The following is a 13,717-nucleotide window of genomic DNA, read 5'->3' on the forward strand; positions in this document are numbered from 1 at the left end:
CATGCTATTATGGAACTACAAATCCCAGCATGTATTATTATTCTATATTTGCAAATCAGTTCAACAGCAAGAGAGACACTATGTCTACTTCTGTCATGAATAATTAGCATCACATTAAATCTTTTTTGAAAGCAGAGTACAGGTAAACCTCTTCCCCTTGGTGTGTGGTAGAGAAAGGCATTTTTACACCAGGGAAGCTGGATTCACACACTGTAAATACTCCTACATGTGAGGACCTGCAGACACGGGAGGGGACAAATGGCAGACCTGGAGGAGAGTGCAGACACGATGCAGCGGTGCATTTGCGTTCCAAATACCTAACTTCCTGTATGTGGAACGCACATGCGTTCCACTGCGGAAGTCAAAGGCACATCTTGAATGAAAGGCTCCGCTGCCGTGCACCGCTGCGTCGTGTCTGCACTCTCCTCCAGGTCTGCCGTTCTTATCACTGGCAACAGAGCTAGGTAGCGGGCGGCTGCTGCGCCCTCTTTGGGCTTGCGCCCTGGGCGACGGCACCGCCCGCACCACCCTAGTTACGGCTCTGCTGACAACACATGGGTTATACACGAATATATATCGGCCGTGCTGCTTTTTGTTTGGGGTGTTGTGGGAGGAGTGAAGTATCGCTTTGGCCACATACACAGGACTGGCTTCTACTATGGCCTGGTTAGTGTTGTTTGAAGGTGACCACACTCCCACTGTACTTATGATCACATTCACAATGACTCATCACTTGTTTGGGGGACAATATTCACAGCTATAGAAACCAGACTTTTGCTTTCATATGTCCAATATGTCTAACATACTGCATGAATTTAATAGCTGCAATTTACAAGCTGTACGGTGCTTTATCATTACTGTTCACTACTGACGGTGCGGTCATGGCAACAACGCAGAAGATTGATCTATTAACATAGACAACTCTATCACTCCATTCTGTTGTGCATCCTCTAACGCATACATACTTTCATAAAAGTGCATGTTGTGTCCAATTTATAACCAATCTTTTCTAGGGTTTAAGTTTGACACAAATGCTAGGTTAGAACTATTTGATAATATACATCTCCATATGTGATTTAAGTGTCAGTATAGTAATTTCATGACAAATTGACTGTACACACAATAGGAGAAAAATAAAAGCATTTATTCTATATTTTTATAGAAAAAATATTTAGCTTTAAGAGAATCTATAAAATCAGTGCGCAGTAAGTGTGAAATGGATTCTAGCACATTACTGTGTCAGAGCCGTGGGATGCTGGGCTATGACCTGTAGTAAAACTAGATAGTCCTGAGGATTGTGAATTGTTGTAAATGTTCAAATATATATACATTACTATTTAAAATAAAAAATGCAAGATGCCCGAGCAGTACTTATGCCTTGGTAAGAATAAGTAGATACCCACATTTCCATACTTCCTCCTGAGCACATTCTTCTCACCCACTTTACCATGAAAGGCTAGAGTTCCGTTGCAGTTGAGATTTTCCAGTGTATACATGGGGCGAGGACTGTTACGCTATTCTCCAGACACATCAAGAAGTGCCAGATCGTGCAGCTCCTCCAGTAGTGTGTACAGACTGCAGCCCTGTGTTTGTCTATACTCATGGTGTAGTTTCCTAGCCCTGTTCTCCGCAGCCTCCTCTTCCTTTGCTAGTTGAGCCTCTATTGCTGTACGAGTAACCTCCTTGACAAGTTCAGTCCTGGCCAGGTTAGATATGGAGGGTAGCTCTTCCTGGGAAATATGGGGCTTGTTGCTGATCACCTCCAAGCGGATACTGTCTGCATGAAAACGGGATGCTTGTATCCGAATTTGTACCTAGGACAAAAAAAAAAATAATTTTAAACTGAATATATACATGTACAATGCTACAGCATAAGTAACTATCAATTTGCATCTTCCGTTTCATTACATTAGCTGCCCTGACAATGTCTGTTATTTCCTTTGACATATAAAACATGAACTTCTACCAGCAAAAACAATATCTAGGTGGTGTCAGCATAAACACGGACAGCCAATTACACTGATGTACAACAAGTGCCATTCACAACTCAAGACTGTCAACACTTCAGTAGATAGAAAACAGCCTTCAAGTGCTTTTACAGTAAAGAAGTATAGTCATGGAATTAGAGTAAAGATAGCACATTAAAAGGAACAAAAAAGTTTTTTTTCTTTCTCCAAGTTCAAGCTTTCATAAATTCTAAGGGGAATTCAATTAGCCGTGATTTTACTCTATGGGGTGTGAGGAAAAATCAGTAGCGATTTCTGTAAAGGTCCCACAGCTAATAACATCACGGCTAATTAAATTCCCCCCCCCTAATTGTGTTGGTTCAGAGTAAGACTAAACAAACCCCAAGTGTGACAGCTGTCAATTCAGCCTCAAAATGCATTCCTGATGCAACAAATTTCAACCTGTTATTTTTTGGATCAATCACCTCCATAAGGTTCACTACTAATTATAGATACCATTTTTGGCAAGGAAGGCATTCAATCCACTTTTACTTTGTGCGTATATTTGCTATCACGACAATCGCCTTGTATTAAAGAATTCCACAGTTTAATCACCCCAACAGTAAAGAATCCTTACAGTCATGATATGTGTCTTCCATTTGCTGACCCCTTTTCCTCTATGGCCCTTGGTATGTAAAGTTAGACACATCCTTGTATTGAACTCATTTTAATTCACCGAGTACCTAATGCAGCTTTTCTTCTAATATAAACAAACCTAGTTTTTCTAAATTCTCTTTAAAACCTTCCTTTTTTTTAAAAACCTTCAACATCCACTGATGTGCTTAACTGCTCCCCATATTCTAGATGTGATCTAACTATTGACTTGTAATGCTATGTTTGCATCATATGCATTTAACACCAATTTTATGTGTCCCTGAATTTTATTTGCCTTCGCATCTGCTGCCTGGCACTGTGTGCTGCTACACTGCTTTCTGTCAACTATTATTCCAATGTCTTTCCAAAACTATTCTATTTCACGTGTAAGTAGCATAGTTACTGCTATGACCAAGATTCATAGATCTTATTCTACATTAAATATACCATGTTACAGTCCAGTTTGCCCTTTTCTCTAAATCTTTCTGTAGCAAAAAAAAACAATCCTGCTCTGCTAATTACCCTACATAGCTAAATGTCATCAGCAAATACACATTTGAAGCCATATGCAAACAATGAATTTGTTAATCTAGTGTAAGTGGCCTCAATTAACTCAGAAGCAGCAGAGGAACCTAAAGTGCGGTTCTCCATGGAGACTTGTGCCATGCTCTCCAGATCATGTGTCAGTGGGAGGACTAACCAGCATCGTCAGCTACAGTCGTCCTACTCAAAGGAGTCATTGTAACCTGTTACAGCCTCCTACCTGCAGTGCAGTATCTTCAGGGGACTTGTCTACTTCTCTTCAAGCAGCTGCCTTCTTGGATTAAAATATTACATTTTTTCCTGCTAGCAGTAATGTCTTTAATTTCCCCACTACTAGTGTCAAGCTCACTGGTCTGTAGTTACCAGTCTTCTCTACTTCCAATTTTGTGAAGGAGGCCCACGTTTGCTCTTTCCCAGTACTTTAGAACAACGACAATATAGACTAGCTAAATTATTTTGTTAGAGTGTTATCAGCATCCCTTTATGCTCTCATATCCTTGGACATATACCATCTGGCCTCATTAGCTTGTAGACTTTTAGGGGGGGGGAATTCAATTCTCCCCAAAGTAATGTCAACCCTGCTTTTTACCCAGGACAGGGTTTTGCGGAGAGATCCTACAGACAAGAAATGTGACCTTGTTCTCTGCTCTGTTTTCGTGGCGGCAGGCAGTTTATTTAGACCCAACATGGCCATAGCCTAGGTTAACAGGGCCATTAAGCTATGGTCAGAGCAGTTATCAAAGGGTCTCCATGAGGGTGTTTCGAGAGCTGAACTCATTTTAGCAAGCACATCCAGGAGGCCTCTGAGTAGGTGGGTCAGGCAACTAGGGATGCGGTTTAGATAAACTAAACATTAGGGTCTCATCACTGTGGCCCGCTGCACCCTATGGTTATGCACCTTTGAGGCCCCCCCACCTCGCTGTTTGGTTCAAAACTGAAGCATGTTATTCAGGTGACCACAGGGAGCAAGAGTACCTCTCTTCCAGTCACCTCCTCCAACCCGAAGCAGACTCGTTTTAGCACCTTTGGTCGCAGTGTGGTGCCCCCTCGATAGGTCAGTACTTGGCTCCCAGAAGAGCATACAATAGGGGCAGGAGCCCATCTAGACGCAGGGCCCCTAAACTTTGTGACAAGCCCACAGCATGGCAGGATTCATCTAGAGGAATCAATGGTGGGAGCTTGTCAACTTCATTTCCAGGAGCGGTGGCGGGCATCCACCACAGATTCTTGGGGGGGGTTGTTACCCAGGGTTATGTCATAGACTTACTCCAGTTTCCCAAGCGACGGTTCTTCACCATGGCCGTTCCCTCAGACTCCTTGCACTCCAGGAGGCCATCAGGAAACTCCTATGCATCAAGGTAATTGTCCCAGTCCCGCACCAGGGCAGAGGGCAGAGGTTTTACTCAAATGTCTTTCTGGTGACCCCTCCATCCATCCTTCCTTGTCTTCTGTAGGAGTCTTTATAACGGTTTTATGTTGTCCACACCCTTCGGTGCTATGTTGATTGCATGTCCTACGTTAATAGGACGAATGATCTCATCACCCTTTATAACGCACACAAGAAAGGTTGGCCTGCCTCTAAGCAATCCACTGCTTGATTGATAACTTCCACCAAGCGGTTGGCATAGGTCCAGGCCTCTCGTTCTGTACCAGAGGCTATGAAGGCTCACTCCACCAGGGCTGCTGCGGTTTCTTGGGCCTCAGCAGAGCAATTGTGCAGAGTGGCATTGTGGTTGTCCATTCATATATTTGCAAGATTCCATAGGTTGCAGGGCTTTACATCCGCAGATACGAGCTTTGGCTGCACAGTGTTGCAGGCAGCCGTTCCAGAGCAAACCATCCCTTAGAAGCAGCTTTGATATGTCCCCAATGTACCGCAGTTTAGCCCAATCGTAGAAAAGAGGATTTTTACTCACCATAAAATATGTTTCTCTGACTCCATTGGGGGACATTGCGCACCCTCCCTTTGCTCTGAAAGTTTGTTCTGTTCGGTTATACTATTGTTTTTAAAATATGGGAGAAAGGCAGGATTGTGCTTTAAGAAGAAGGAAATGAGCTATACAGGGAGCGTTTCTTCTAATTTTCACCATAATGTATGCTCTGATTTAATAAAAGAGGATTTATGTACTTACGTTAAATCCGTTTCTCTGATTCCGTCTGGGGGACACTGCTTACCATGGGTTGTGGAGGGGAGCTGGGGAGTTGGCACCTAACTAGTTAACTTTAGTACTGCCTACAGACCCCTCCCCTCTACAATCCCCTCGCCTCTTCCTCCTCAGTTTTTTAAAAAGCCCCAAGGAGATAGGTCAATCAACCAAGAGCATATAGAGGAAAGGCAAAAGGGAGGGATCGCAGTGTTCCCCAGACGGAATCAGAGAAACGGATTTAACCTAAGTACATAAATCCTCTTTTCTCTTTCATCCAGTCTGGGGGACACTGCTTACCATGGGGACGTTCTAAAGCAGCTCCCTAAGGGTGGGACTACTCTGAAAGCCCCGCTCGTAAAGCATTACGAGCGAAATTTGCATCCGCGGAAGCAAATATATTAAACTGGAAAACCTTTGTAAAGGTGTGGACAGAGGACCAGGTGGCTGCCCTGCAAAGCTAGTCTGCAGAAGCCCCATATCTCGCTGCCCAAGACACCCCCCTACCGATCTGGTAGAATGGGCCGTAAGTCTCTCTGGCACCGGACGGTTAGGCTTATGTAAGCTTGCCTAATGCTAGCCGTAATACATTTTGCAATGGACTGTTTTGAGGCTGGCTAGCCTCTCTTATTAGCATCATAAAGAACAAACAAGAAAACAGTACGCCTGATTACAGAAGTTCCTTTGACATAAACGCGGAGAGCCCTAACCAGATCTAACTTTTCCATAGAATCCGAATGGGAAGTTGGAGAAAAGACCGGAATTACAATTTCCTGTTTCAGATGGAAAGCCGAAACTCTCTAGGAACGAAGGAAGGGAGGGTTCTCAACCGCTCTGTCCTTTGTGAAAAACCAGATATGGTTCCCGGCAAGACAGAGCTCCTAATTCTGAAACCCTACGCGCAGATGCAATAGCCAAAAGAAAGAGGACCTTCCAGGTCAACCACTTCAAATCTGCCACAAATAATGGCTCAAAGGGAGGCCCTTTAAGCATGTCCAGCACCAGGTTGAGATCCCACGGTGCTGTAGGCGGAACATAGGGAGACTGAATATGCAAGACTCCCTGAAGGAAAGTCCTAATATCTGGCAAATCCGCTAATTTCAGGTGAAAAAAAAAGACTGAAAGTGCCGATACCTGAACTCCTAGGGAACCTGAACGAAGGCCTGCTTCCAGGCCATCTTGAAGAAAAGCCAATAAACGAGGAAGACGAAAGGAGGACGTGTGACATGTCCTATTTTCGCACCATCTGATATAGGCCTTCCAAATCCGGAGATAGGTGCGAGCTGAGACCGGCTTTCTGGCTCGCATCATAGTGTGCGCCACGCTGGGGGAAAAAAAAACTTCTAGCCCTCCAGAGGCAGGCTTAAACAGCCATGCCGTTAAACTGAGCTGAGGTAAATTCTGGTAACGGAAGGGACCCTGCAGAAGAAGGTCGTCTCGAGACGGAAGACGGAAACCCTGTCCTTCCGCCATAGAGATTATGTCCGCGTACCAGACTCAGCGCGGCCATGAGAGAGCTATTAGAATTACTGGCAGACCTCCCTGCCTTACTCGTCTGAGTACGCGAGGAAGCATGGGGATCGGAGGAAACGGGTATCCCAACCTGAACTCCCATGACATCGTCATGACGTCCACTGCCACCGCTAAGGGGTCTCTTGCCCTTGCGCAGAACCTGTGAACCTTTTTGTTGTGTCTGGAAGCCCTGAGATCTATGTCCGGAAGACCCCATCTCTGAACCAGGGACTGGAAAACCTCCGGATGGAGTGACCACTCCCCCTGTTCTGCCCAAACCAAAATTTGAGCTGCAATTTTCATTGCAGCTGCACTCCTGGTTCCTCCCTGCCTGTTGACATATGCCACGGCTGTGGCATTGTCTGACTGAACTCCGACAGGGTGGCCCTGGAGGAGGGACTGGGCCCCCCATAGGGCCAGTAGAATTGCCTTCAACTCCAGCACGTTTATGGATAGGGCTGATTCCAGAACCGACCAAAGTCCCTGGAGCCTGAGGTGCAGGATTACCGCCCCCCCAACCTTTTAGGCTGGCGTCCGTCGTGGCTATGATCCAAGACCATGGAGCGAAACACCTGCCCACTGTCTTGTGATCCTGAATCAGCCACCACTGAAGTGAATCTCTCACCCTGGAGATAGAGATTCTCTGGAGATCCAAACGTAGGTGGGATCCTGACCATTCGTCCACAGATCCCACTGAAGACATCGAGAATGGGCTTGACCTAAGGGGATGGTCTCGAAGGAGGCCACCATCTTTCCCAGCAGCCGCATGCACAAGTGCATTGAGGGGCTGGGAGAGAAGACCCGAGTAGTAATACTCTGAATAGAACTGATCTTCTCGACAGGCAGGAACATCCTTTGCTGGCTGGTGTCCATAATGAGCCCTCGGAAAACCATGCGTTGACACAAAACCATCTGGGATTTCCTTAAGTTTATTAGCCATCCATGGCCCTCGAGAACCGCCAAGGTGAGGGATAAGTGATGACCTAAGCAATTCTCCGTGGAGGATTTGATGAGCAGGTCGTCTGAATAGGGCACGACCTGAACTCCTTGAAGGTGAAGACATGCTGCCATAACTGACATGATCTTCGTGAAAACCCTCGGTGCCGTTGAGAGGCCAAAGGGAAGGGCCGAAACGGATAGTGGAAGGATCCCACCGAGAATCTTAGAAGAGACTGATGTTGGATCCAAATGGGAATATGGAGGTATGCATCTTTTATGTCTATGGATGCCATAAACTGATTCTTCTCTAATCCGTTTATCACTGACTTTAGGGATTCCATCCGAAATTTGTCCACCCGTAAGTGCACATTGAGACCCTTTAAGTTTAGGATGGGACGAAAGGAGCCGTCCGGCTTCTTGACCAGAAACAGGTTTGAATAAAACCCGTCCCTTCTGGTAATCTAGGACCCTGCAGATAACTCTTTGAGAAAGAAGAGAGGCGACACAATCCTGTATCGCCTGCCTTCTTGATGGATCTCGGGGGAGCGGGGTCATGAAGAAGTGATGTGGAACCGGGCCCAGCAGGTCTTTCCTGTAACCCTCTGATATAATGACCCGAATCCAAGAATCTTGGGAGGACGCTGCCCACTGTTCCTGAAACAAAGACAGACGTCCCCCCACTGGCGCCCCTTCCAGGAGAACAGAGTGGTCGTCAGGACGCAGGCTTTTCCTGGGTCTTGGAGGCCTGGCGTCTAGCTGCAAATGAGGATCTCCCCCTGGCAGAGGAGCCTCGAGAATTGGGCTGTCTGCCTCTAAAGGACTATCCTCTAGTCAAGGAGGTCCCCTGAAAAGGCTGACGAAAGGAGCTGACCCGAGGGTTTCTGCTCCTGCTAGTGAATACCGGCAAGGAAGTACTTTTGCCCCCCGTTGCCTGGGAGATCAGGGTATCCAATTCCGGACCGAACAAACCTGCTGCAGAAAAAGGAATGGTTTGCACGGACTTTTCTGATTCCACATATCCTTCCCAGTATTTCAGCCATAACGTTCTTCCTGCTGAAATAGATGCAGCCTGAACAGAAGAGGATACAGCCGCTGTGTTCTGGGGCGCCTCATAAAGGTACCCCGATGCCTCCTTCAAATGCAAAGCCAGGGGAGGTAAATCAGAGTCCTGCAAGGCCTCTGCCAGCTGGTCTGCCCATGCTTCCATGGCTCTAGCCACCCAAGCCGAAGCAAATGTGGGCCTAAAGGAAGAACCCGCAGCCGTAAATATAGATTTCAACTGGGATTCCACTCTCTGCGGTCATTGACATCCTGCAGAGATGCAGAACCTGGAGCTGGGAGTAAAGTGTGCTTGGCCAATCGGGTTATTGGAATATCCACTTTCGGAATACTCTCCCAGCGAACCACATCTTCCTCCTGCAATGGGTACAGGGAAGAAAACCTTTTGGGAACAGAGAACCTCTTATCAGGCTGTTTCCAGGCTCCTTCTGCAATATCCTTAAGTTCCACGGAAGGGGGAAAACGGATAGCCTTTCTTTTGGCCTTCTTAAAGAGACTTCTGTCTCTAGGAGTAGTATCCTCCGGTTCTGGGAGGTCCAACGCCTGTCTCACTGCTAAAACCAAATCATTAATAAATTGGCTTTTAGAGCTTTCTTCCTGTCCCAAAGGTTAAACCTGGTCAGGATCAGAAATAATTTCCCCCTCTTCCTCTGAAAACTCCTCAGAGTCTGAAAGGACCATAAGGGTATTATCAGATCTAGGCCTCCTTCTTTCAGCAGGCGGAATGTTTGGGGATTCAAGTAACTGGTTTAGTTTATCCAAACCCTTTATAAATGCTGTAGACCATGCCGGTTCTGTGGGAACAGGGGCTAGGTCTGTATGAGAAGAGGAAGGTCCTGGTATAGACGTTCCAATAGAACCTGTGGTAACAGGGAGGCCCAACTGAGTACTAGAATTATTAGCCACCGAAGTAGCCACAGTAGATAGCAACTGATTAGATTGAAAAACCATCTGTGCTAGGGAGGAAACCGACTGTGTCAGGGAGGCCACCCAGGCCGGTTCCTCCGTCAGTGGGACTGAAATCTGCTGGGTTTGCGCAGAGGGGACCCCTGCTTCGCATACAGAGCAGAGCGCCAAAGGGTCCTTCTGCCCACAGGGTAATTTTACATGACATTTTGAACATGTGAAATATTTTGCTATAGGGCCCTTTCCCTTCTCTGTCATCTTTATAAAGGAAGGCACACCAAACACACAGACTTAATTGTTAAATTTAGCTGAGTAGAGAGATAGAAAAAGAGAGAGTAATGCACGGAGAGAACAGAGTGAATAACAAGTAACCAACTAATCTTGTCATAAAAGTTGTACTTGTAAATTTTTTTAAAACACAATATAATATAATAATTACTTAGCCCATAGGCAACAAAGGGGAGAAGTCCAACAGCAGTGTCCTGTGCCTGCTCCCTCAGCTCTGTTCCCTCTTTACGGGCTTCTCTTGGCGCCAGAAGGCTGGGATAGACCATCTCTCTCTGGAAGGAGGGTGGAACTCTATGCTTTAGCTCCCCCCCCCTTCAGTAATACTGTCTCTGCAGCGGAAGATGACTTGTAAAAAAAAAATAATTCTTCCTTGTGATGATGGCAGAGTATTGGAGACCTCTAAGACTGAGGTGTCCGCAGCGAAAGATACCTTGATGCCCCCTCCTATGTATGAGGGGGGATTTTGGTATAGTCCCCTTCCTCCTCTCTCCGTAGTGCCGACTGATGAAATCCAAGATGGCCGCCGGACATCTTAAGTATCCGATAACCAGCGCTCTATGCCTGTAATGGCAGCGCCGGTTATCGGGGAGGCTGGAGGAGTGACAGCGGTCCGTGAGACCGCTTGTCACTCCTAAATCAGGCACCCATTCTTCCATCTCCTGTCCCTGTCAGTGAGAGCCGCTGGCTCTCATCTGACAGGGGAATGCCTGCGCTGCACAGCTGTGAGTGTGTTCTCTATAGTAGAACACACTCCAGCGCTGCCACCTGAAATAAAAATGAAAATCAAATAAAAGAAATAAAAGTTTTAAAATTTACACTAAGTACTAAAAAACGCTGCCCAACTCCTGGGCACCTAAAAAAAACTGAGGAGGAAGAGGCGGGGGGATTGTAGAGGGGAGGGGTCTGTAGGCAGTACTAAAGTTAACTAGTTAGGTGCCAACTCCCCAAGCTCCCCTCCACAACCCATGGTAAGCAGTGTCCCCCAGACTGGATGAAAGAGAAACTGGTGATCACAGGTTGACGACTATGGTTTAATGCATGTATAGTTTGTTTTTTTTTGCTTTGTTTTGCAGAAAGTTTATTAAATAAAAGTGACCACGAACTGGAAAATAGGAATCTTCAGATATGAATCATGAAGTTAAGATACATTGTGTTAACCTGACATTCACGTATTACCTCCCCACCACAACTGAAGCATCTCTCACTTCCTTAGGACAGTGTCCTAATGGGTTTGGATATAGGACAAGAAACTGAGAATGCAGAGACTGCGGCTGCTGTGACTCGTGCTGCAGAACCATGGTGGACTATTTCATGTATATCATTCAGCTCAGTAATGCACAGTCGTTATTAAAACCCCCCCAAAAAACAGTAATGTTAAATAATGGCTTTACATATACTTTAACTAAACCTGAAAGTGACCATTGTTTACTTTACATCGTATCCCAATGTATGTTTTACTATAATAATGCAAGATTTTTACATATGTTTAGTGACCAAGTAAAAGTTTTTTGTACTTACAGTCACGTGATCAAACAAGCAGAACGATGTTTGCTGCCCACCCTCAGACACTATTGTGATTCGGTCAGGTTGGCGTTGCAAGGATCCAGGCGTCCAATGACATCCATCATCAGCAAAGGATATTACCAAGCCCTCGGTATTCCGAAGATATGCTGCTCCTTTTATGCCGTACCTGCATGAAAAAAACACACTTACTTCATAAGCCTCTACTTCAGTAAACAGAGATTCTAATAAATAAAATGCACGGCCCTTGTGCCAGGAAAGTCTTCATTTGTTTTTGTCAAATAATTATTAAAACTCAGACTAGTGTATTACTTTTTCAGAGCTTGAATTAAATATTCAGTGATGTTTTGACCCAGAAAAATAGGTTAGGCTACATGGGTGATTAAGCCTCATAACAGTGACCAATTGTTTTGTTGTGCTGCCTAAAATTGCTGTGTTGTTCTCTAATCTTCTTAAAATTGAACACTGCCGCAGTCAATCTTGTATGAGCTTCAAGTAATCAATCATGTCCCTAGGTGTTAATTGGACAGACGCTTAATCTATGATGCCAAACGATGTTAGAAGATTCTGGGCAGGAAATACTTATTTGAAACTATTTCCAACCTTACCTGTTACAGGGGAGAGCTTTTCATTGGCTGCCAAAGCTTTTTATACACAACATTAGCATTACATATTACAGTAGACACACACCTACCTGTGTATAAAGAGTAACACTCCATTGGTGCGGATGGAGTATATTATGGCATCACAAATGCAGCGATCGTTGCTCTCAGGGTCTTTATCTCTGAAGAACATGCACTGGAAAAGCTCAGTGGACTGTTTTTGGCAGTGCTGGGCTGCCTGCAGTGTAGAAAGGGACAATTGATCCTTAAAGTTCTACTGATTTTCCTTTGTCCTCACATACAGACTGGATCAAAGAACATCATATTAGGACTGAGACATCAGAAACCCATGTTTCAAGACCCATCGCTCAATGCTCTTCCCAGGGCAATATCACATGGATGTAATCATTGAATTAGGCAAAGAAGTGAACAATCTTAATGTTACAAGAAAATTTGTATAGTAAAGGCACGTTTAATTAAGGTATAAGACATATCAGGTCTGCTCACCCGGTTCCGAACATTAATGTGCCGACACAGCTCCTCCAGGTCCTTGTTTCCAAGCAGATTATCTTTTGGACCTGTGTAGATGGCAGCCAGGAGAAGCCGGTGCACTACAATATCAGCGTAACGACGGATCGGAGAAGTGAAGTGGGTGTATTTGTCAAGAGCCAAGCCTAAGGCAAAAGTCACACAAAAGGCATGTCTAACACAGCAATGCACACAAAAGGTAAAAAAACAAAAACAAACACAAAAAAAACACAGCTAGGGACATTTCCAATACAATTTGGGCCTCATAACCTATATTTTGATGGAACAGAGAGAACACTACAAACTCACATATACCTCGGTAAAACTGCCAAAATCCATCCTCTTCTATCTAAAACAGCTACTAACATCTATATATGTCCTCATCCTTTCACAACCTGACTACTTTAGTCTCCTCCCTTCTGGTGTGACCATTTCCTGTCTTTCACCCCTACAGTTACAGTCCATGTTAATCCCAGCTGCTAGAAACGGCTCACTCTCCAGAATTTCCACCAGATAGCGTTTCAGTTAAGGTACTGTCAGGGCTCCCCATTAGATCAGCTGCAAAGTAATTCTGCTTACATGTAAAGCAATCCAGTCACCTGCACCTTCATACATCTCATCCCACATATTTTTACATACTCCAAGGCTACTTCATCACTTCAAGCAGAATGGTCTCCTTTCTCTATTATCCACTAATACTACTGCATCACTCCTATAGAGTTATCTCTGAGTGCAGCTTACTTCTGGATCTCCACTCTATTCACCTCAAATTGACACACTGTCCGTTTGTCTTCAACACTAAATTGTCTAGATATGTTGTAAAACCAGTGGTGGAAGTGGACAATTAGAAGTGGCGGTATGAAGAAATGTAATTGAATAGAATGGGATAGCTTTACAATGAAGGCAGCAGGAACAGTAGCGGTATGGCATACCACCGTATACACCCCCACTTCCACCACTCTGTAAAACACAGTCATGTTTAGCATTTACATATCCACTGTGTGTTTTCACAAACCTAAATAGACTGTAAGCTCTCTAGAACATAGACCTCTTTCATATTATATGCAATGGCAGT

The 13,717-nt window shown here is 45.1% G+C and overlaps 1 protein-coding gene across 2 annotated transcripts in view; it reads right to left on the reverse strand.

Moving 5' to 3' along the window:
• Positions 1 to 1,123: 1,123 nt before the first annotated feature.
• The window catches only part of DIS3L (DIS3 like exosome 3'-5' exoribonuclease), a 31,056-nt gene continuing 18,462 nt past the window's right edge, over positions 1,124 to 13,717 (reverse strand). For both annotated transcript variants that reach the window (XM_075207593.1, XM_075207592.1), the window contains exons 14-17: positions 12,622 to 12,788; positions 12,207 to 12,352; positions 11,510 to 11,681; positions 1,124 to 1,814 (exon numbers count right to left, since the gene is read on the reverse strand). In XM_075207593.1, coding sequence (XP_075063694.1) covers positions 1,515 to 1,814; positions 11,510 to 11,681; positions 12,207 to 12,352; positions 12,622 to 12,788 — 785 coding nt within the window. In that variant the 3' untranslated portion in view covers positions 1,124 to 1,514. The remainder of the gene's footprint in view (positions 1,815 to 11,509; positions 11,682 to 12,206; positions 12,353 to 12,621; positions 12,789 to 13,717) is intronic.

The sequence above is a fragment of the Mixophyes fleayi genome, chromosome 4 (genome assembly GCF_038048845.1).
Source record: "Mixophyes fleayi isolate aMixFle1 chromosome 4, aMixFle1.hap1, whole genome shotgun sequence".
Lineage (NCBI taxonomy): Eukaryota > Metazoa > Chordata > Amphibia > Anura > Limnodynastidae > Mixophyes > Mixophyes fleayi.